Source organism: Pholcus phalangioides, unplaced genomic scaffold (genome assembly GCF_987345545.1).
Source record: "Pholcus phalangioides strain wild (caught in Gottingen) unplaced genomic scaffold, Ppha-v1.0 ptg000016l_1, whole genome shotgun sequence".
Classification (NCBI taxonomy): Eukaryota; Metazoa; Arthropoda; class Arachnida; order Araneae; family Pholcidae; genus Pholcus; species Pholcus phalangioides.
In genome coordinates this window covers 9831699-9854143 of record NW_028301609.1, presented here as the reverse complement: position 1 = coordinate 9854143, position 22445 = coordinate 9831699, and the positions used below count along the sequence as shown (strand labels likewise).

At 34.6% G+C, this 22445-nt stretch overlaps 1 protein-coding gene across 1 annotated transcript; it reads left to right on the top strand.

Annotated features, from left to right (window-relative positions):
* The first annotated feature begins 1086 nt into the window (after positions 1–1086).
* mldr (mitochondrial ribonuclease P catalytic subunit) lies at positions 1087–20944 on the top strand. Its single transcript, XM_089246032.1, has 7 exons — positions 1087–2127; positions 4085–4126; positions 5257–5512; positions 5661–5797; positions 9184–9376; positions 13328–13491; positions 20724–20944. Exons 1-7 carry the CDS (start codon positions 1193–1195, stop codon positions 20746–20748), a joined length of 1752 nt encoding a protein of 583 aa, XP_089102158.1. The 5' UTR covers positions 1087–1192; the 3' UTR covers positions 20749–20944.
* Positions 20945–22445: the final 1501 nt, after the last annotated feature.

The following is a 22445-nucleotide window of genomic DNA, read 5'->3' as shown; positions in this document are numbered from 1 at the left end:
CGTAACCAGCATGGCCTTCACATGGGGTCCCCAGGGGTATCTAGACCGGGATCTTCGGCAGACCCCTTTTAGTGAATTTATAACATGAAAAAAAAATTATGATAATCGTCCCGGACCCCAAAGTTGGAGCCCAATCAGCCCCACACTTGGGGGGGACGGGACATGGTGACCAGGGCTCCAGGCCCGTAAACTTTAGAGGGGGTTTCAGGTTTGTGTGTGTGTTGCGCTGGGCCGTAACTAGGCAGGTGCACCCACACAGGGTCCACTTCAAAAGGAGACCCAGAATGGGCTTAAATGGGCCCAAAAATGGGCCAGAAGAGGCCTAAATTCAAATTCTTGCACAGGGCACAGGAATGGCTAGCTATGGCTCTGGTGTTGCGAGCCGTGCGTACAGTAAATGCAGCCATTCACGATTAAAAAAACAATCATTCGATTTGCTAGTTTCTCACTTCTGATTTAGAGGATAGGTAGCCGCAGGGCTGCAATTAGGGGGAGCAGGTGGATCTGGTGCCCCGGGCGCTGAGCCAGAAGGGGCGCCGAATTCACCCTTTAACTGCTTCCTCTACATGCAAGGGGTACCAAAATTCGGGCTTGCCCCGGGGAACAAAGTATCCAGTTGCGGCCTTGGATAGCAGCACGACACATAACATGCTCAAACACATTTGGTTCCAAACTTTTTTACTCTATTGCATCCCCCCCCCCCCTTCATGATGAATGTTCGGGTTTTCGGGTTTCTTGACACAAAAATGCGCTCTTTAATATTTTTTAAACTTCTGAAGACAGAAGTGATGCGCATTACAGTGATGCCATCTATTGAAGAAAGATGAAAGAGGTATGATGTGTAAAGGTTAGATAATTCGAATATAATTTGGTGCTGCTGCTGCCATCTACATTTAAAAGTGAAAGCTCGGCGAGGTCTATTATTTCAATTTCTGAAATACCGTGACTCTGGGCAATGGAGAAATGAATTTTCGAAGAAATTAAATTTAGTTGAATTCAATTATTTCGTGGAGTTAGAAAAAAATAAATAAGATTTATTTCAGTTTCCCGTTTTTTTTAAACTTTCAGAGAACTATGGTTACGGCCGTCGGGATTCGGGATCTTTGTTTATTTACTTTTTTTTGGATCGTGGTTGAGAAAGTACCGGATTTATTGTATTTTCAAAACTTTCGCACGTGGTTCGTTTAACCTAATGGCGAATCTTCGAGTTAAAATTATGTTCATTAGACATTTTAGTTGTTCAATTAGGCGTCATTATAGATCATCTAATCCTTCTAAGCAGTTCATGAATACGTTTAAGTGCTTCAACAATCTCTCGGACTTGAAAATCCCTACCGTTTCTTACGCCACTGTTCAAGATTTCTCATCGATAACGAGAGAGACCGGATACGGAAGCAAATACCATCCAATGTCCGCGTTGGAAGTCACGGAAGAGAGAATGCGCGAAAGATTCTTCCAGTGTAAATCATTCACCTACGAAGAATGGGAGGAAGTGAAGCTCGAACTCATGTCCGAATCATTGGTATTGACCGAAATGAACTTTGACAGCGTCCTCATGAACACTTTGTTATACTTGAACAACTATAGACTGGCAGCTTCTTTCATGCAGTATTTGAAGCAGAGTAGGCAGAGACCGAACTTTGTCACATGCTTGAAATACATGAATCTTTGCGGTAGGAACGTTGAAATCTGCAAGCCAGAAACAATACTCGAGACTTTCGATAAGATCAAATCCCAGTTGTGTATGTCACCAGTTTTAGACAGTTCTACTGTGGATTGTATCGTGCAAGGGTTATCGGTGACAGATAGATGGGAGGAATCGTTCGAGTATCTAGAAAAACTACTGGAAAATAATCCTAAAATGGACACTAAGAATGCATTAACATGGGCAGCCATAAATAATAGTAACATTGACATGGCTTGGGATATGTTAAACAATTGGTACAGCAAGCAAGAATTCCCAGCGAATCGAGTGTTAAAAGAGTATATGAAATTTGTTATGAAAACTTTTCATCTCGATCAGCACGAAGCAGATCTACAGCTTGAGAAACTGTTTGATTATTTGATTACCAAGAATACAGTGATAAAAATGTCTTTGGCGGATGACATAGCAGATTATTTCAAAATGTCTGATTATTGTTAATTATGTTTATTTTTTAACATTAAGTTTGTATTGCTGTAGCTGTTTTACATTGCTGTTAAGAAATAGTTAGCTTAGAATGAAGAACAAAAACCAAGGAGTTAAGTTGTGCTCTTATTAGCCACATTTACATGTCATAGCTGCCAAGTCTTCCGGATTTTCTACTCCATCTCACACTCCTGAAAAATTCTTATGTTGCCTAAATTTTGACCATGATTGTAAAAATAGGAGCAGCTATAGTGTAATCTGTGACCAATTCTGGTGACTTTCTTCGGTGCCAAACATATCCAGCAGCCCAACAAGAAATGGTCCAGGCCTTAACTGACACTATAGACGCTGAAAAAAAAAAAATTTCCAGCAAAGAAAAAATAATGGAAACCAACAAGCATAATAATAATAATAATAAATATCACTTTCTGGACCAAACATCAAAACAACACGAGGTATCAAGATTAAAAATGAAACATTTTAAACGAAATAAAAAAAAACCCCAGACTATTTTAAATGAACAATGGTTGTAACAGTCTTCCCAGTTATATAAATAATAAATATTCTCTTTAAGAAAAAATAAAACCTGGACTCTCTTTCTTTAAAATAATAAACCAATTATGAATTAGTACGAAATGATAACAAAATAATAACTAAATCAGAACGATACAACGTGACTTTAAGAATCTGAAAAATAATCCAGGGAATGCTCACACACAAAGGAAGCACGACGCAAAGCAATGTGTGTGGTGATATCAAATTTTTAAAAAAAAGAGAAAAAAAAAAGAGGATATCAGCTGAATGGTTTTTCAAAATGCAACAAAACAAAAGCACATCTTAGCTAACAACATCTATGAGAGTGGCATCATTTGGAAGGAAAGAGAATGTTCGTTGAACATTCTCTTTCCTTCCAAATGACTGGAAGAATGATTGGCAACCAAACGCCATTATGTTGGCCTTGGCGACATATATATTGTTAGGAAGAAGTCCCCAAAATTGATGGTGGATAGCTGTTCCTAAAAATAAATTATTTTTGGAGGAAAAGCTTATTCCCAAAGAATTTATCCGGAAAAAAAACCATTGTCATTTCAATCCTGAAAGTGACATTTCAAGCGTAATGCGAATTGTTGCCATTGCATCTAATCACAAAAAATATTTTGTTTCACAGGGGGAACAGACAAATTTGCCAAAAGCTGGTATCAATCTGACCTTTCAGCATCCAAAATTGGCAAGATGACTTGTATTTGCTTTGACCATGTCCTGTTTTGGGTGCGATGGCTTGGTTTTTTTTTTTTTTTGGCGTGTTTTGATTTCTGAGTAGTAATGACATAATTTAATCTAATGGTTGGTGATGATTGATGACTTGGCGCCAATTGATGATGGCCTGCAAGAAGTTGCATTTTTTGCAAAGTGGAAAAATCCCTTTTATGTTTATTTTTGTATCCATGTGGAAACCTCTCTAATTATCATTCTCCAAAGTTTTGCAGCTATGACTTGGAGAAATAAAAAGCTGATATTTTTTTACTTTGCAATCGGGAAAAATCACAAAGGATTATGGGAAAGGGGAATGAAATGGCAAAAATACGGCAAAGAAAATTGTGTATTTTTTTTTTTTAAATTTTCGGGGGAAAGAGAGATGCTTATTTTGTAAAAGTGACTTGGTAAAAGTCTGAAATAAAATGATTTACGAGCATTTTTCTAACCTAATAAAACCTAGGTTTTATGGCTCCAGACTTTTACCCTGATATTATAATAATTATTTAGTAACGCTTAATCAATTGCATAGCTTTTTTTTATTTTAGTATCAACTGTACGCCTTGACTAGCGATAATAATTTTACTTATTATCGTTAGTCAAGGTCAGCTATGAACTATACTTAGCTGTATAATTCTTTATACTCTGTACAGCCTTGTATTGTATTTTTTGTATTAAGAGTTCCCATTTTTCTAATTACAGGAAGAAGCATACATGGATTGTTCAAAATTCGAAAGTCAATAGGTAAATGTCAATTTCTTTGTTCATTGAACATAATCATAATTCTTATACTGGGGATGGGAGGGGACACCAGCAATAAATCGGAACTTTTTTCATGCCATACGTGGCATGGGCTCTATCAGCAATTATCGGTTTAGCCATTTCACCAGTGCTCTTCGCTCCCTTCCCTTATTTAGGCATAAGAAAACAGTGTGAGGGAAAACAGGAGAATTTGTTTTTGTCAAGATGGTCTGAGATAATGAAGTGCATCAAATTATACAAATTAGTACGAATGTGTTGAGATATTAAATTATTTGTCTTCTGTGTGTATATGTGTTTTTTTTTCTCAATATAATCATCTGACACAGCCGCTTTTTTTATTCAGTACTTGTTAGTTTTCTCGACAATTCCCACAGCAGAATGCTTTCCATTGTTTTACAAGGAGCCCTCAGCCGACTGTAAATTTTCTGTGATAAAAACTCCCCATAATTGCAGAGAAAACATAAAATTTTCTTTTTTCCCCTTATTTTCTTAAAATGCTTCCTGAGAATGTTCTGCAATACACATCACAGTTTTCTGTTCATTCTACTTTGGGGTAAACAACCATGAGCACACTTTTACAAGTTAGCGCAATTTCAAATGCTTTTAATGATGACCTGGCTTGCGATTTGTATGGCAACCTTTTTTCAACCATTAAAACACTCCCACATAAGGCTTTTCTGGTTTTTTATCACCAATTGACAGTCATACTTATAACCAACCAGTACCCAAACATTCGATACAATTTTATTCCCAAAATATCTTGAGGCACCCCTTGGCTAATCTTGTAACATCATTAGGTACCACACCATTTGGGAACCACTGGTTAGAGAATCAAAACATTTCAATACAATTTTTGCCTAATTTGACACTAATCCTTCACCAAAATTATGTCAATTTGTGAAACCAAGTTGTTTTATTGCTGGATAATGTGAGTCCATTCAATAGTTTCATGCCAACACAATTCCAAGGAATTAGAGCTTAAAAATGTGGGGCAACACTATGTACATTTTTATCAAGGGGGTTTCCCCTTCCTCATTCTGACATTGACTCTTTTATGTAAGAAATGATTCATGTGAAATGATTTTATGTATGATTTTTCATTCTCAATGCAGGTCTGGAGTTTGCAATAGTTGTAACAAAGTTTTGAATGCCACAATGATATCTGCAAAGGATTTTGTGCAATTGAAGGAAGCCTTCTACCAAAGGTCTCTGAAGAAAGTTGACGCATACTTCAACACGACTGATCGCGAGCTCCAGAACTTCCTCCGATTTGTCGAAAAAACTAAACCGTACGATATTGTTCTTGATGGTCTCAATGCTGCACATTCTGTTGTTGGAAACAAAAATAAGCAGACATTGTCTTTACAGGTACTGGTTATATATTTTATCGTTTTTTTTTACAAATATTCTTTCCATGACTAGTGACACGATTTATCTTCTTTGGTTTTTAATGGATTTTAAATGTATATTAAAATGATAAGAATATTTATTGCTCTTTTTATTCAATATTATCTAGCTGTTGAAAGTGACAAGGCATCTGTCGGTCTCATATCGCCGTATACTTATACTAGGACGAAAGCACATGAGGGAGTGGCCTTTCCATATATGGGAGCAAATAAAGAGGAATGCATTTGTGTTTTTTGCGAGTAACATGTATGTTATTTTATATACTTAATACTTTCCTGAAAAGAGGTCTAAACATGCATTACTACATTGTGTGGAATTTGAGTCTGTCAACACCTAGTGGGGGAATCACACAATACAAAGCAACTCCAACTACAGTAGAACCTGGATTATCCGTGTGTGGATCAACCATGTACAAAAATTTTTATTTCATGTTAAGCCCTTCCCTATCCATGTTGCTGCTGTTAGTGTTTTTTTTTTTTTTTTTTCATTGCTAACGCAAGATTTTGTGAAGGTTTGGTAATGAAAATAAACATTTCCATTTTGTGGAACTAGATTTCTTCCTTATTTCACAGAACTCTCTGCCTCTATTCTCAGAGGTCTCATATAAATGTGTTGAGAAATGGCAGACCCTATATGCACACATGACAACCTAAATTTCCATGGGGTGATCAACATTCAAAGATGAACAGCCAATTACAGTTGATGCTGAGAAAAAGCTCTTGTATAAGAGGTGTTGTTCCAAATGTATTGTTTTTAAACAACTGAAAGACAAGGCACACAAGGATTCTGTCATCAGTGAAGCCCACTATCAGGGCCACAACTAGGAAGGAGCAGGCGGTCCAGTTCCCCCACCATTAGCCCAGATAATCAAAGTTCTACAATATTTAACCATTACCGTTACATATGCAGACCAAGCGACATAGTTTACTTTTTGGACTGCTGTCACAATGTGGAGTTGTTCATTGATTCATTGTTTAAGCCAGGGAAACTTTTTCCACCCCGGTTTCTCCTATCCCTAATCAATGCTTATTCGCGGTTCCCCAGAGCAATTTAACAAAAAAATCTCTGTTCAGTGGCTCCCCTGAAGAAGGGTGATGGCACACGGTTTGGGGACTCCTAGTTAAAGCTAAGATGGGTGAGTCAATGAGGCTGCCCCCCCTCCCCAAATTATTGAAGATTTTCTTTGGTTTGGAAATAATTTCTTTCATTAAATTTTTAATTTTTATTAGTTCTAAAACAGTTTCTTTCACTTTATCAGTAAGTTTTTTTGAGGCACCCCAACATTTTCCCTTTCGGTACTTACAGCATTTACCACTTTTACTCTTCATTTCTAAAACCAGTGCTTAGGAAAGGGAGGAGCTACCAAAAATGTTTGGATCCTGGGCTCCCAATATCATTCAGACAACCGTGTGTTTAAGCGTGATGGATGGATGTGGAAAAAATAGCCAGCACACACACAGCAGTAACACAGACAATGTACGAAAATTTCAGTTTCATGTTCAGCTTTTCCCTATGCCTGTTTTTTTTTTTTTGATTATGGGAGATTTTTTGTAGGTTGTGATGAAACAAACATTTCTATTTCATAGGACTGGATTTCTTCATTCTTTTACAGAAAACCGCTCTCTTCCCTCCTATACTCAGAGCTGAACTTCCATGTCAACACATTGAAATGGCAACCCCCCATATGCACACATAAGAACTGGACATTGTCCCCGGATGATTAGCACTCGAAGATTTACAGCCAATTATAGGAAATGCCAGGAAGTTAGTCGAAATGTACTGCTTTTTTTTTTTACAACTGAAAAGTAAACACAAGAATGATGTAACTTTGGATGCAGTCATATGACCACATGACTCATCAACTGGACCAGTGCTATTGTTTGTTTGTGTCATTCTTGTAGTATATTTTATATGCAGAATGGCTGACAGGAAAAGGATAACCATGTTTTTCGGTTATCCATGATCACCTTCCCTAACATTAGCCTGAATACTCAAGGTTCTACTGTATTTCTGCCATCAATGAAATCCAGTATATTACTAGTGTGGCTATCCTTCAATAATTGTAGGGTGCGGTAGCCCAGGTCAATAATATACTCGCTTAAAGTACCAAAGGATGTTTAGAGGTGTCGCGAGTTCGATACCTGGTTCGTCCTTGTGAGAAAACTTTCCTGACACAGGGGTACAACAGAAACGGCGACATGACTACAGAAAAAATTGCTACCGCAGGGAGTCCCCCCCATCAAGGGGTTAGAGCGCTAACCTCTCGATGAGTATAAAAAACAAACCTGCCATTCGGAATCGGCAATAAATTGTAGGTCTCTGTCTAATTAGTCCTCATGTGCAGAAAAAAATGACAGTGGTGCGACAAAAATGATCAAATGATCAATAATTGTAATTTTTTATTAGACTTTTTGTATGGATAATATGAATATACACAGTGGATAGTCATTTTAAACAGGTAAAATACATAAATAATTATTTTTTTCCAATTTTGTTTTTTGAAATATATATATTTTTTTAATCCTGGTGGTTTTTAACCATGTTTTCCAATTATCCGAGTTCACCTTCCCACCATTAGCTTGGATAATTGAGCTTCTTCTGAATTTACATACAAGGTTTGTTCTAAAAAGTATCCAACCTTTATTCATAAAAAATACTTGTATTCATACTTGTAATTGCCTGCTGTCCACAGGTTCGTCGTTTATGTCTTGCAGCATAACGAAAGGTGACGCATAACCTCTTGATAGTACTCCTTAGTGATATTTGTGCGTGTGGTGCATACTCATGATGAACCACACCACTAGAGTCAAAGAAGACTGTCAGCATGACTTTGACATTGCTGCAGACCTGCCTTGGTTTTTTTTTTTTTTTTTTTTTTGGCCTCAGGGATGTTGGGTTCTTCCCATGATGGTTTCTTGGTCTTCCCTGTAAATCCAGGAATCATTGCCTGTGATCACTGTGTTGAGAAAGTTGGAATCACTTTTCACAAGCTCCAGCATGCCCTATGCGATCTTCAAATGGATTTGTTTCTGTTCGATCGTTAGCAGTTTTGGCACAAACTTTGCTGAAATTCTCCTGAAGCCCAAATCTTCAGTCAAAATATAATGAACAGATCCAATGCTGATTATCGCCTTGTCTTCAAGTTCTCTGAATTTTATTCAATGGTCATCACCAGGGTCCTTACTTGGTTAAAGACGATCTTATTTCTAGATGTTGAGGGCTTAGTAGGCCCCCACTGTCCACTGATGGGCTGCCATCTTTGAGGTGGTTGTATCATTCCTTTATCTGTATGGTGCCCATTGCTTTGTCCTTGAAGGCCCGTCCAAAATTGGGATCGTTTCTACTTTTGAAACACCAAGCTTTACACAAAATTTAATGCAGTAGCATTTTACAAGCTTTTCCTGCCATTTTGTCGAAATCAAAAAATCTGACTGCACTAACTTGTAGTTTCTTACTCATCTGCAGTTTTCCGGTGACTGGCACCTTCTACAGACAAGGGAGAATTCAAGCATGCCCATTAAGATCACCTACATACTTGAGATGAGTCTGAAAACCAATTTTATAGTGGAGTTCTATGTATTATATTAATTCCAGGCTTTTCCAAATTTCTTACCTTTCCTTTAACTTTCCAGATCAGAAGATGACCCTTTCTTGATATATGCTACTCTGGCCAGCGGCCCCAGTTCTGTGTTTTTGTCCTCTGATCTCATGAGAGATCATGCAGCCTGTCTTGACGATCCAAATCTATTGAAACTGTTCAAACATTGGCAACTTTCCCATCAGATTTATCTCTCGGTCAGCGGAGATGGGGAACTGACGTTCACAGTATGTATTATCATGTTTGTTTTTTATTTTGGAAAATATTTTACGATAGGGGGAGAGTCATAACCTTGCTTGGCTAATATTATTGAAGTTATGCTTAAAAATATCATTAAATTTATTACTCATTTTTGTAAATGATTAAAACAGTAAGTTTAAATATCCTAAAAATTCATATACATTTTTTATGCATTTTTTGAGTAATGCTCTAGCATTTATTGATGGAAATTATCAAATTATGGTTTTGCTTGATAGAAATGTATCACAGATCAGGATTGAATTACTATCTTTTAAAAATACATACCAGAATGTAGTATTTCTGGTATATTAATCAGGGTTGGTAGGTTTTTGATGTGACAGATTTTGAAGATTTTAACTTGCAGCCAGAAACATATGCAGGAGGGGAGCATAGGGGACTCGCGCTGCCCCCTTCCCCAAGACGATCAAAAATATTTCTGTAAAAAAATTAAAATATTGAAGTAAAATAACTTTACGTGCTATTTTAAATCGATTTCTGTTAATTTAAATGCTTTTTGGAGGTTGATAACTCAAAATTTCTCAAAGTTTTGAATGAAATTCTTTGTGCCCCTGATCCTGCAAAGGCTGCAGTTTAAACTGTCACATATCAGAAATCTGAAATACTGCATTTTTCTTCCCACAGATCCTCCAGTTTTTCGTAATTAATAAGCCGTTATTCATATAGCTTCAAAAGTTCATTTTTAGCTTTTGTGACTAATTCAAACCTCAATTCATTACCTATTTAATGACAGTTTTTTTTCTGACTTTGAGGGATTTTAATAAGTTTTTATAAAAAAAATTTTGTTTGTTCTTATTTTTATTGCAGTTAAAAAAAACTCACTTCAGGATAATGCCTAATGTTTAAGTTAATTAATCAGTATTATTGTAAAATTTCTTTAGAGAAAAATGGTGACGAAATTGAGATAATTTTTTCTCTGCCTAATGTATAAAGGGGATACACTTTTTTTTTCTGGATATTATGCTGAGGCGAACTCTAAATTTGATTCCCAGTGAAGGCTAGTAGACTTCTCTTCCAGAGTTCACCTCGGTATAATATCCATAAAAAAGTCTTTCCTTTGGAAAAGGGTAAGTTATATAAACTTACAAAATTAAGTTCTTTTTCTTTTCTTTTTGGAATGTTAAATCTTTAACTTAAATGAAAATAATGTGCACATATACAAAGCTGTAACGTATAAAAAAGTTTTGCCATCTCCAAGAAAACTTTTTTTGTACCTCCGGCCATTTTTCTGGATGTGGTTTATTTACTGGAAACTACAGTTGTTATTATTATTATTATTATGTTACACTGTAAACTAAATTGTGTATTTCTGCAGAAGTATGAACTAGTGTCTTATAGAATCTCTAACTTATATTATTAAAATTGCGTTTAAAATGGAAAATTATTTAAAAATGGCTTCACATTGGAAAAACTATTTTTTAGAGTCACTTTTTTTCCTTTTTTTGAACAAGTTTTTTTTGACCCATCAGTAAGAGCAAAAAGAGGGGCTACACTGTATTATATACTGCAATAGGACCGAGATTATTTGAGCCTCAATTAACCTTGTTTTGACTGATTGGAGATATTTTCATAAATTCATTTAAAAAATTGGGGCAATAAAATGTCCTAAATGTCTTGTGCCGCAACAAATTGGTTCACAAAATGCTACAGCATGTAATGAGAGCCCTATGGGTTGTGAAGGTGGAGACTTCGACCAGTGTTTGCCAAAATGGGCAATATTGCCCTTTTGGAAAGGACAGAAGAACAAAACAGGGGAATGGTAGAAGCTACAGATTCACCATGGCATTTTATAAGTTGGTTTATAGCCAGGAGTAGGTAGGAATTTATTATTTCTCAGATTTTTTTCTTATTCATCAGTGGTTTTTAATCAGAGATGCAAGAAATCTTTTTTTTTGGGTGGGGGTGCGAGATGGAAAATAAATTACACGTTGACTGATTATTCAGAAAAATTCAAATTATGACAAAATTGAATTTTGCAATTCTTAAAAAAATCAGTCAAAATGCCTCATCTTTTGGTTTCTGCTTGCAGAAATATATCATGCGCAATTTGCATTGCAAAAGATTCTTTTTCGATTAGCAATCGTACTAGTTTTCCATTTCAAGAAAGATACTATTTCCATTTTGAGAAAGAATACTATTAATAACACATTAGTACTTTGTATCAGGGCCGGAACTAGAGGGGGGAAACTGCCCCGGCCAGCAGTTTCTTAGGTGGGAACAAAGAACACTGTTATAAAATTATTGAATTTTGAAGTTGTGGGGGGGGGGGAGGGGGGGGGCAGCAGAAATCCTAGTTATATCCCTTGTGTTATTAGCATATTGTGCTTAGACTTGATACTGTCGTGAGCATGACTCGGGAGAAACATAAAAATATTTGATGTCAAACAAACATTTAATTTTGGTTGTTGTGGCTGGAATCAATAAATGAAGAACAATTCAATGGATATTTTTTCCAAATTTTTTGGATGATTTTTTTGGTTTTGTTTTTGAATTATTTTTCAAAGGAAAAAAGTAGCCAAAATTAACCATAGTAAAAAAAAAACATTAAATAATAAGAAAAATAATTTATAAAAATAGATTAATGTGAATACAGAAAAAAATGAATTTTCTAACAGACAAAAAACAGGGTGTGGGATGGAAAAAAAAGGTTGAAAACCACTGCTGTAGATTCTTGATTTCAATGACAGAGTATGAAAGGTTGTATTGACTAATTCTTGTGGAATGTAAAGAAAAAAAGGACTGACACCACTTTTTTCTTTGAGATTATTCCATGATGCATTGTACCAGTGCAAATGCTAAACATAGTGATAACTAAAGCCCAAATTATATGCGCTAAAAAAAATGGCAAAATATGCAGCAAAAAGCACTGAAATATGCATTAAAAATACCTAAAATATGCATTAAAAATACCTAAAATATGCATTAAAAATACCTAAAATATGCATTAAAAATACCTAAAATATGCATTAAAAATACCTAAAATATGCATTAAAAATACCTAAAATATGCATTAAAAATACCTAAAATATGAACTAAAAATAAGATGAATCTGTATTTAAAATACCGTGATACGGCATGAAATGAAAAATTTGTGTGAGAGGTGAAAACAAATAAATCTAATAATTAGTATGAGATTAAAAATGATGAAAAATTTGATTTGAAAGTACTGGAAAATGAAAAAAAAATCATAAAAATTTCCAAAATATACATTTAAAAATGTTGAAATATGCATTCAAAAATGACAAAATATGCTTTTAAAAATACCAAAAATGCATAAAATAAAAAATATAAAAAAAAATTCATTATGCCCCATGGGAATATTGAAAAATACGTCAAATGAAAAAATGTATCCATTTAAAAATGCAGAATTTTCCATAAAAGGGGAAAATATACACAAAAGATTTTTAAAAAAAAATGTGCATTTAAAAATGCAGAAGTGTGAAAAGTACGCAAGAGGTGTGCTGTAAGAGAAAATAAAATAAGCAACAAATCTGAAAAAAAAACGTAGAAAATGAAGAAAACATACATTTGGAAAGGCAAAAATATGCATTTAAAAATTCCTAAAAATATGCCCTGGAATGAGCAATACTCAATGGTGAAATTATATTTTCTTGAAAAAAATAAAGAAATTTGATTGAATTTGGAGAATAAAAGCATAAAAATTATCTTAAAAACATTAGTACAATGTGATTAATAGAAGAAATGAAATGCTGAAAATGTGTACTTATTCTAAAATTTTGGTGATTTTATGCATTTATATGCAGTTACTATAAAAAGTGCCAAAATATGCAATTGCATATGAACTTATGCATTTTCATATTATCCGGACTCTAGCGATAACAGTCTATTTTTCAGTCTCCCTCTTAAATGTATTAATGAAAGATTTTGTTTTTTTATTAATTTTATTTTCTTTGTTGCAGAGACCTCTAAAACATCACATACAAATCCAAGGCAGCATGAACAGTGGTTGGCATATTCCTTATGATGACGAATTCATACTAGATCCATATGAAGAGCTAAACAATTGGTTATGTGTGCAGCGGAATATGAAACAGGAATCAAAGCAAATAAAAAACTTGATCTTGTAATGTTTAATTTTTAACTCCCTTGGTTACTATCCTAAAATTCAGATGAACTTTTTTTGATATTTATGAATCTTATACACGCATATTGACTGACTGCTTATGATTTGTGGGTATGAAACAGACTTTATTCTCATCACAGGAAATGCAACCACATTTTATTACCATAAATCGTATGAATTTTTCAAATGAAAGTTGAAAGAACCTTGAATTTGGTGGGTCTACATTTGAATTGTGTATGTTTCCTTCTTTCCTTTCATTAGAGGAGGATTATCAACTCGAAGGCAGCAGTGTGAAGTGTAGTACATTGCAGTTACTCAAGATGCAGCAATACTTGGATGATGCGTTAGTTGAGTGATATACTACTTTATTGCACACCAACTCCTGTTATATTGCCATACTGCAATTTTCAACCAGAGATTTGGGTGGGAAATGAAGATGCCACCTATTGGTGGTTGCCCCAGGTTCATTAGGTAAAGTACAGTAGAAGTCTGTTATAATGACAGCCCACAATCACAGGAAAAATTGTCGTTGTAAAGGACTTCTCGTTACAAGCAGATGTTTTTTGTAACATTAGGTCTTTGACAATCATCTGCAAATCACCCGTTATATCGAGGATTGTCATTATAAGCCATACTCATTATACTAAACTTCTACTTTAAGTGATAGTAGTAGAACAACCAGAATGGCTTACAGAAGTCCCCGTGGAAAAGAGGGACATTTTGCTGTCAGGAGAAATGGGGGGAAAATTCTATGGGGTTGCTAGTATGCTGTCTTGGTACAAATTGGTTTTTGTTTCTGCCTTTTTGTCAGTGTCATTTTCTTTCGAAATTTGGGCTTTGAGTCTTGAGTTCTTTGTATGAAACATCTGGTTGTTATTTTCGTGGCTCTTCAAGATGTTTTGAAAAGGAAGTACACTACACATTCTGAGAAGAAGATCATTGACATCGTCACTAAGTTTAGTAAAAAGGAAGCAAAAGCAACCAAACTTCTGATTCCTCCTTTACAAGAACAGAAATGTGCCTCTGCTATCGCTGGTGTTTCATTAGGAATCATCAAGCAGATCAAGAATGACAGTATCACCTCTGAAGAGGAGATTATATCAATCTCGGAAAAACATAGAAAGTGACCTGAAGAAAGAAATGCTTTGTTGGATAATATTGACTTGTGAGTCATCCAGAACATTGTGAGTGAATTCTATGCAAAGTAGAAATTCCATAGGTTGAACCGTTGCTTCCTGTAGTGAGAAAAAGAATAGACTTTCATTGATTCTGAACCCCATCTGTCCCCAGGATTGGAACTCAAACCTGCTGAAGTCAAAGGAAAATTCTGAAATATTTATTACCTCTCAGACAATTATTGATACAATAACAACAGCTGATGTTGATTTCATTCTGTGCCACAATGCTTATGCCATTAGCAGAATATTTTCAAATTGTGCATTAAAAATTATGGAATTATGGTTGACAGAGAAAACTTTGATGAAATTTGTACATAAGGCAGGATTCAAATTCAGACGCTTTGTAAGTCATTAAAAAGTTTTGATGGAGCTCACATAGACAGTGATGTGGAGGCCTTTGTTTTAAAACATGAAACATCATGAAAGCAGAAGAAACATTGCTGTCAATCAGGGTTTTGTTCAAATAAACAATCTCACATTCTGTAAATGCTAGCAAGATGATGAAATTGGTGATGTTAAAGGAAGGACAAACAATCATATAACAAGAGTTTCATATCTGGATCTAGATTTTTTTCCACATGGCAGAATTGGTCTTTGAAGCCAATTGTGCATCTTGAGATTACCATGGGCAAACAAACTTTTTAAAATAGGTTAAGGAAAATTTGCTTCTAAGCATTCTCTGCAGATTCTGTCATTTGCATGGACAATGCCACATACAATGTGCTTATAAACAAATGTGGTATGGGCTCGTGGTCGAAGAAGGAAAAAAATGCCTATGACAAGAATGTATGTAAAATATTTTTTATTATAGTGAATGCATCACCTGAAAGGAAATACTGAATAGACAAACTTCTGAAACAACAAAGACATGACATCATCATTCTCCGCTTTATGCAAATTTCCAAAAGTTAATTTAAGAAAGGGTTTGCAAGTTTGTTTTGTATACAGATTTATTTAGAGTCAAACTTTCTTATGAAAACAACTTGGCTATAACGTTAATAATAGGCAGTCCTGACTGATTCTCACAGAGAACAATGCTAATGAGCCCTACTTATAGCATCAATGGAAACACAATGGCATCAGATATAACAACACATCTTTTGCTGCTTTTGCTTCTGTTTTAATGTGTTTCCAGAAATTCTTAGAGTTGGAGCTCAGCACATTGATGGAATGTTCATCTGTATTTCCAATAATACCTTACAATAAAAGTAAGTTTCTCGCTCTGACTTGCTTATTGATGCTACGTGTCAATTGGACATTCCTATATTTTACCCTTCCTGACTTTTGTTTGTTCAATAAATATGTCCTGTTTTTCCTACGAAGCAGTTAGTTCAGTTTATAATTTTTACTAAAATCAGAAAAGATAATTTCATAATTTAGAAACTATATAATATGTATTACTATGTATAAATACTGTACTTCACACATATGTGCCATGTTCTACCTTTTTCCCCCATGGATTCATTTAATTTATTATAAAGTCGCTGTAACACTTTACACTTTATTTACAGTGGACTGATTATTAACAGTAATTTCACAACATTATTGGCAAGAATTAGCGATGACAATGTGTTTATGATTCTAATTCCCTACATTTTTTCTCGATAAAATATGGAATTTTTCAATTTTCATTAAATTTCAACTTCATGAAGAGAATTTTTGATTGCATCTGATTATAATTTTCAAACTTTCAAACTGGAAAATGTGGACCTTGATTGGGAAGCTAAAATTTCACAGAATCTTTTTTTATATCGTTATAGCCAAGTTTTTGCTGTATATCTGTCATGCATTCATGTGAAATTATTGGAAATATTGGGGGCCTCACTCACTCACACACAAACCCAATATTTACATAGGGCAGGTGGACCCATGGCCTCACAGACCAGATGTAATAGACCAGAGTTGTGCTCGGTTTAGAAGAAAGAAAAGAAAGGGCCAGATGTGGCCCTCCAACCTTTTTTTTGTGTGGCCCGCTGACCATTTTTAGAAAATAGCTACTTTACGTAGAGAAAAGAATAAATTCCAAAAAAAAATTGTTAAAGAGCTCTGGCCACTGAAAATTTTTGTGTAGCTGTATTTAGAACTGTGAGATACTTTTTAGATTGAATAGTAAAGTTGTGCATTATAGATGCATTAAAGGGGCTGTTCTAACAAATTTGGGGGACCCAGAGCCAAAACACTTTTTTTTTTTTTTTTTTTTTGAGGCCTATGGTTTCATTTTGGCTACATATTTTGAGACGATAAATTTGGCATCCGAAAGGTATATATGGTGACAGAATTTAAAAAAATACTAAAACACACCTTAATGAAAGAAATAATTTCATAATTTATGAGATAAAATCTATAATTAATTAAAAAATAGTTACAGAATTACTAAAAGAAATAAATGCTGAATTATTGAGTGATTTCAGAATTGTTCTGAATTAATTATTGCAATTAATTCATATAATAATTCATAATTTCTGAAATTATTCATGTCAGAGATCTTCATGAATCATAATTCATGAAAAAAATTAAGAATTTTTGAAAGAAATAATTTTATAAATAATGAAAATTTAAAATGAAAGGAGAAAAATAATTTTTTCGGGTTTGTTATGTGAATTTCAGATTTAATAAAAGAAATAACAAATTAAAAACAATTAATAATTATATAATTAGTTGAATAAAATTATTTGGAAAAAAAATTTAAGGAAAGAAATAAATTTAGTGAAAGAATACGGCAAATGAAAAAAAATATTAACGTGAAATGAAAGAATAAAGAAGAAGAATACAGCAGTATGACTTGATAGCCCACGGGCTTCGTGAAAATTTAATTTGGCCCGTAACATCGGAAAGGTTAAAGATCTCTGACATAGGGTATTAGGTATTAGATGGTGGCAAATATTAGGGGAAAAGTTTACACATAACATATCATGGTAGAAGTCTAAAGACTGGTAAATCCAAAGTGAATTGTTAAAAGCTCAAAATAGATACAGTGGAACTTCGGTTAACGAGCAAATATTTTGAAGAAATTTAGATTTGTTCAAAATATTGTTTTTGTTAAAAATTTATAGTTGACAAGCGATGATTCGTATTATGAGCAAAAATTTTGTGCTTCGTTTATTTATTTTCACGTTATCACAACTGAGCTGATAGTTTTTTGCTTTTGCCCATACACGTGTTATTGCATTTTGGATAATATTCTCTTATAAAGTCTCCGGTAAGTGTGCCTCACTCAGAAAATTAACATACGTGCGAGTGTGAATATTTACAATATAAAACTAGATGTAGCATTGTAGCCATGCATACAAGCTCGTGAAGTTTTCTTCAAGTTCTGCTTGGTGAAAACTGTAGGCTGATTTGCATTACTGAACGTGAGTTTGAGGGGGCTAGCTCATGAATAGGAGCCACTATTTGTCAAAGAGATTGTGTGCTTGGGGAAGATCATGTACTAGAGGTGTATGAGGATGGCATTCAAGAACTAGTAGTGAAAAATGTATAGAAGTTGACAGTAGATGAAGTGATGGATCTCTTTTGCACGCACCAGCAAGAGTTTATGGACGGTATCTGCTGAGGAAGAGAGAAGTAAGGAGATGTCCCTCACTTAAAATGAGATTAGAGAGATGTGTAGAATGTGGAAATCTGAGCAAAACTCTGTAGAAAAAAAAACTCCCAAATAAAGCTGCAGCAGTGTGCAAGCAATGATTCTATCCAACGAACACTGCAATTTCCCATTTCCCAGAAATCCTAAAAAGGAAGCAAAAGCAATAATGTCATTGGATAAGACTCTTTTTGAAAGTCACACAAAAAGGATAAGTTTGCAAACAACAGTGAGTCTGTAAATCAGCCTGAACGGTAGTCCTCTTCTCTCTTGTCATTTAGAGTAAGTTAATAGTCAATAATGTTTGTAAACATTATCGCATCGTATGTTTATTTATGGTGTTATTTATATTATATATATTTTATTATTATTGTGTTGTATTATTGATTGAATGCGTTTTTATTAGTCATTTTTATGTGAATGAATAATTGAGGAACGAATTATGCGAGTTTCCATTATTTCCTATAGAGAAGTTTGATTCGAATAACGAGATATTCCTGATAGCGAGCAGGTTGGTGGAACGAATTAAGCTCGAACTAATAGGGGACATTGCCATTGTGCACTATTACAAAGAAAATGGTCAAATTTGCTCATCTTTCTCAATGACCCTACGAAATGGTCTATGTCCATGCAAGAGGGTCTTCTTTGCAAGTTCCTTTCAAATTGAAATTACTGCACAATACCTACGTACGAGAAGAAAAAAAGAAGAATATTGAATGTAGGAGGAAAAAAATTAGGGAGAAAGAGGGTCTCAAAAGAAGGAAATTCAAAAATTTTCAGTGCCTCTGATTTTCCAGAAACTCACACTTTTGAGGCTTGGATTTTCGAGACTGTACTGTATGTATTTAGTAAAAGTAATCATTATCCCACAAAATAAGAACAAACTTGGTAAGATACTTGCTTATTGTATGTGTGCCAAAACATGTTATTGGGAGTTCTATACCCAACAAGCTGTAACCCGTCGCTTCTCTTGCGCGGATTTGGTAATCTGGAAATTGTTCTGCAATGATTTCCCCATATAACATTTGGACTCCCTTGGAGGTTAAATTTTCAGATATCCTGTCTCTGCATTATAAAATATAATAATCACCAAATTTCATGTTTATAGCTTCTGCGGTTTTGACTCAACGATGATTGTGTCATATAACCTTTGAAACCCCCCCCCCCCACCACATAAGACCCCTTAGATGTTGAATTTATTTTGAAATATCCCGTCTTAGTGAGTCTCTACATTGCAGACTAAAAAACTACCAAAATTTTATATTTATAGTTTCAGTGGTTTCGGCAAAGCATGATTTCTCTATGTAACCTTTGAATGCTTTGAGGTCGAATTCCAAAAAACCTTTTTAGTTAGTTTTTACATCATGAAATGAAAGTAGACTAAATTCCATATTTATCGTTTCAGCTCAGCATGAAACTATATAAACTCTAACTCTATACAACCTTTGAATTTTCTTATGACCCCCCTTAGGGGTCAAATTTCAAAAAGCCCCTTCTTAGTTAGTTTTTACGTCATGAAATAAAACTACTGATCAAATTTCATAATTGTAGCTCCTGTGGTTTTGGCTCAGTGTGATTTCTCTATGTAACCTTTGAATCCCGTAGGGGTTGAATTAAAAAAAAAAAACCTTCATACTTTAGTCCTTACATGATAAAATGAACGTATCCACACTAAATTCCTTATTTATAGTTTCATTTCATTGGTTTCGACTTGGCATGATTTTTCTATATAACCTTTGCACCCCCCCCCCCTAAAAAATTTGACCCTAATGGATCAAATTTCGAAAAACCCTTTCTTAGTAGGTCTTTACTTCATGAAATGAAACCACTGACCAAATTTCATATTCAAAACTTCAGTGGTGTCTATATATATATAGATTGGCCCCCTCTCCAAAATCCTTCCTGATGCAGAGGTACAACACGTACAAGAGGTGGAATGTTCTGATATCCATGCCAGATATGGAGCTAGGCATGTGTAGTAGTAAAGTAAAGAGGTACATTGTAATACTTGTGTGATCTGTAACTGTGCCATGCACCACTTAAGTCATCTGTTATTTTGTCGCAGGTCACTTGAGTGATTTGGATGGGTCACTTAAGTGATGGAGAACTGCACCCCAGGTAACTTGAGTGATCTGTAAATGTGCTGCTTAGTTAATTTTCACGAAATTGTGGTTTGAGGTCACAGGCTACATTGGGCCCTAGGGCCAAGAGTTGAGCATGTATGTTTTTCGACAACGAACATTACATACATGCATATGCTTTTACATACGTATGCTTGAAATGTGCATAACCTTAATTCTTGAATGAAATTTATACAGCGTATTTAATTGAAAGTTGATCAAGTGCTCGTGAGCATGAAATCTAGCATGAGCATTGAGCACTCTTAGTGCTGGTTGAAGATGGCTGGTGTAAAAAAAAAGGGTATGATTTTTTTAAGCTCTTGTGTAATTCGTGGCTTTATTTTCATTTGGCAGTTCACTGACAAGATTTGAAGCATAATACAGTTGAGGAATTCGCAAACTGATGGTATGTGCAGCATGGAAAAAACAATAAATAGCCACCAAATCGTGAGCAATGTAAAATACATACGTAAGAGATTTTTGATGCTGAACACATCGTGCACTGAATGAATTCATTTTGTCAAAAACATCAATAACACTCATTACTAGAGTAATAAAATTTCATAATTTCTGACAGAAATTTCTTTTTTTTTTTTACGATTTCAATTTGGAAGACCTAGATTTTCTATGCTTTTTAACTGTAGAATTATTTTTTGCTCAGTCGGAACCATGTTATGTGATAAAACAATGGCTCCCCACATCATCAAGTATGGTCCCTAGGCTGGGATATTTGGTGCCCCCCCCCCCTTTTATAGAAAATATTTTGTGGGGAAAGCAAAAAATGGTAAGAATCATCTTGGTGCCTGGGCGGGAACCTTGTTCATGGATAAAATCGTGGAAAATGAAGATTCTTTTTGCCGTGCGATATTGTACCAGCAAAAGCAACACAGTAAAAATACAAAAACCCATAGAAATGCTTAATGAATTGAATAACATACAATGACGAGCTTCTTCAAATGTGTACCTTTGAATGATACAAAATAGTACTGAGAAAAAGCTAACACCATGATAGAACATCTGTTCCCTCAATATTAATGTTCACATAAGAAGACTATCAATTTCACCATGTTTTGCAATCATATTAGTGTAATACAGTGGTTCCCAACTGGGGGTGTGGGAGAACATTTTTGGGGGTGTGAGATAGAAAAAAAATTCCGTCTGATTATTCAGAAAAATTAAAATGATGATAAAAATTTAATTTTTCAATTCAATTCCTTAGCAAAAGTATGAATCATACCAATATTTTGACATCTCATCTGCTGACTTCTGCTCGCAGAAATGTGTCATGAACTTTGCGTTGGTTGTAAAAGTTTCTTTTTGATTAGCAATCATACTTGTTTTCCATTTCAGTTGGGAAAAATACCATTATTTACTTAAACTATTTCATGGTTTGGTTACATTGGTACCTCGTGTTATTAGCATGTTGTGCTTAGATTTGATACTGTCATGAACACACGTGACTCAGGAAAAACGTAAAAAAATTCAGTCAAGTGTCAAAGAAATATTTATTTCTAGTTGTTACGGCTGGAATAAATAAGCTAAGAACTATTCAAGGAATCTTTTTTCCTAATCTCGAAAAAATGTTAAAAAAATAATGTTTTTTTACTTTTGTTTTCGAATTAATTTTCAAAAAAAAAAAATTAAGCCAAAATTAAATATTAGCCATAGTCAAAAAGACCTTGAACAATGAGTATAAGAATTCATTGAAATTAATTATTGGACAATTAATGTGATCAATTTCAGAAAAAAAAAACCTGAATTTCCTAACAGATAAAAAAATGTATTATCTAGGGGGGGGGGGGTGCGGGAAGGTGTAAGTCACATTGCTCTGGGGGTGCCTGAAGGGAAAAAGATTGGGAACCACTGGTGTAATATCTCTACATAGCAGTCACTGACTGCCATTGGGATTCTATGCAGAACTTCATTTTATCAGTAAACTAAGGAATCTGTAGCATTTATATTTTAGGATTTGAAGAGCCTTAACAAGATGAGAAAATTCATGAAATTTCCAATCTGAGATAAACCTTTTGGATGTAATCACGTGTCAAAGTAGCTTTACGGTAAAAATTACCACTT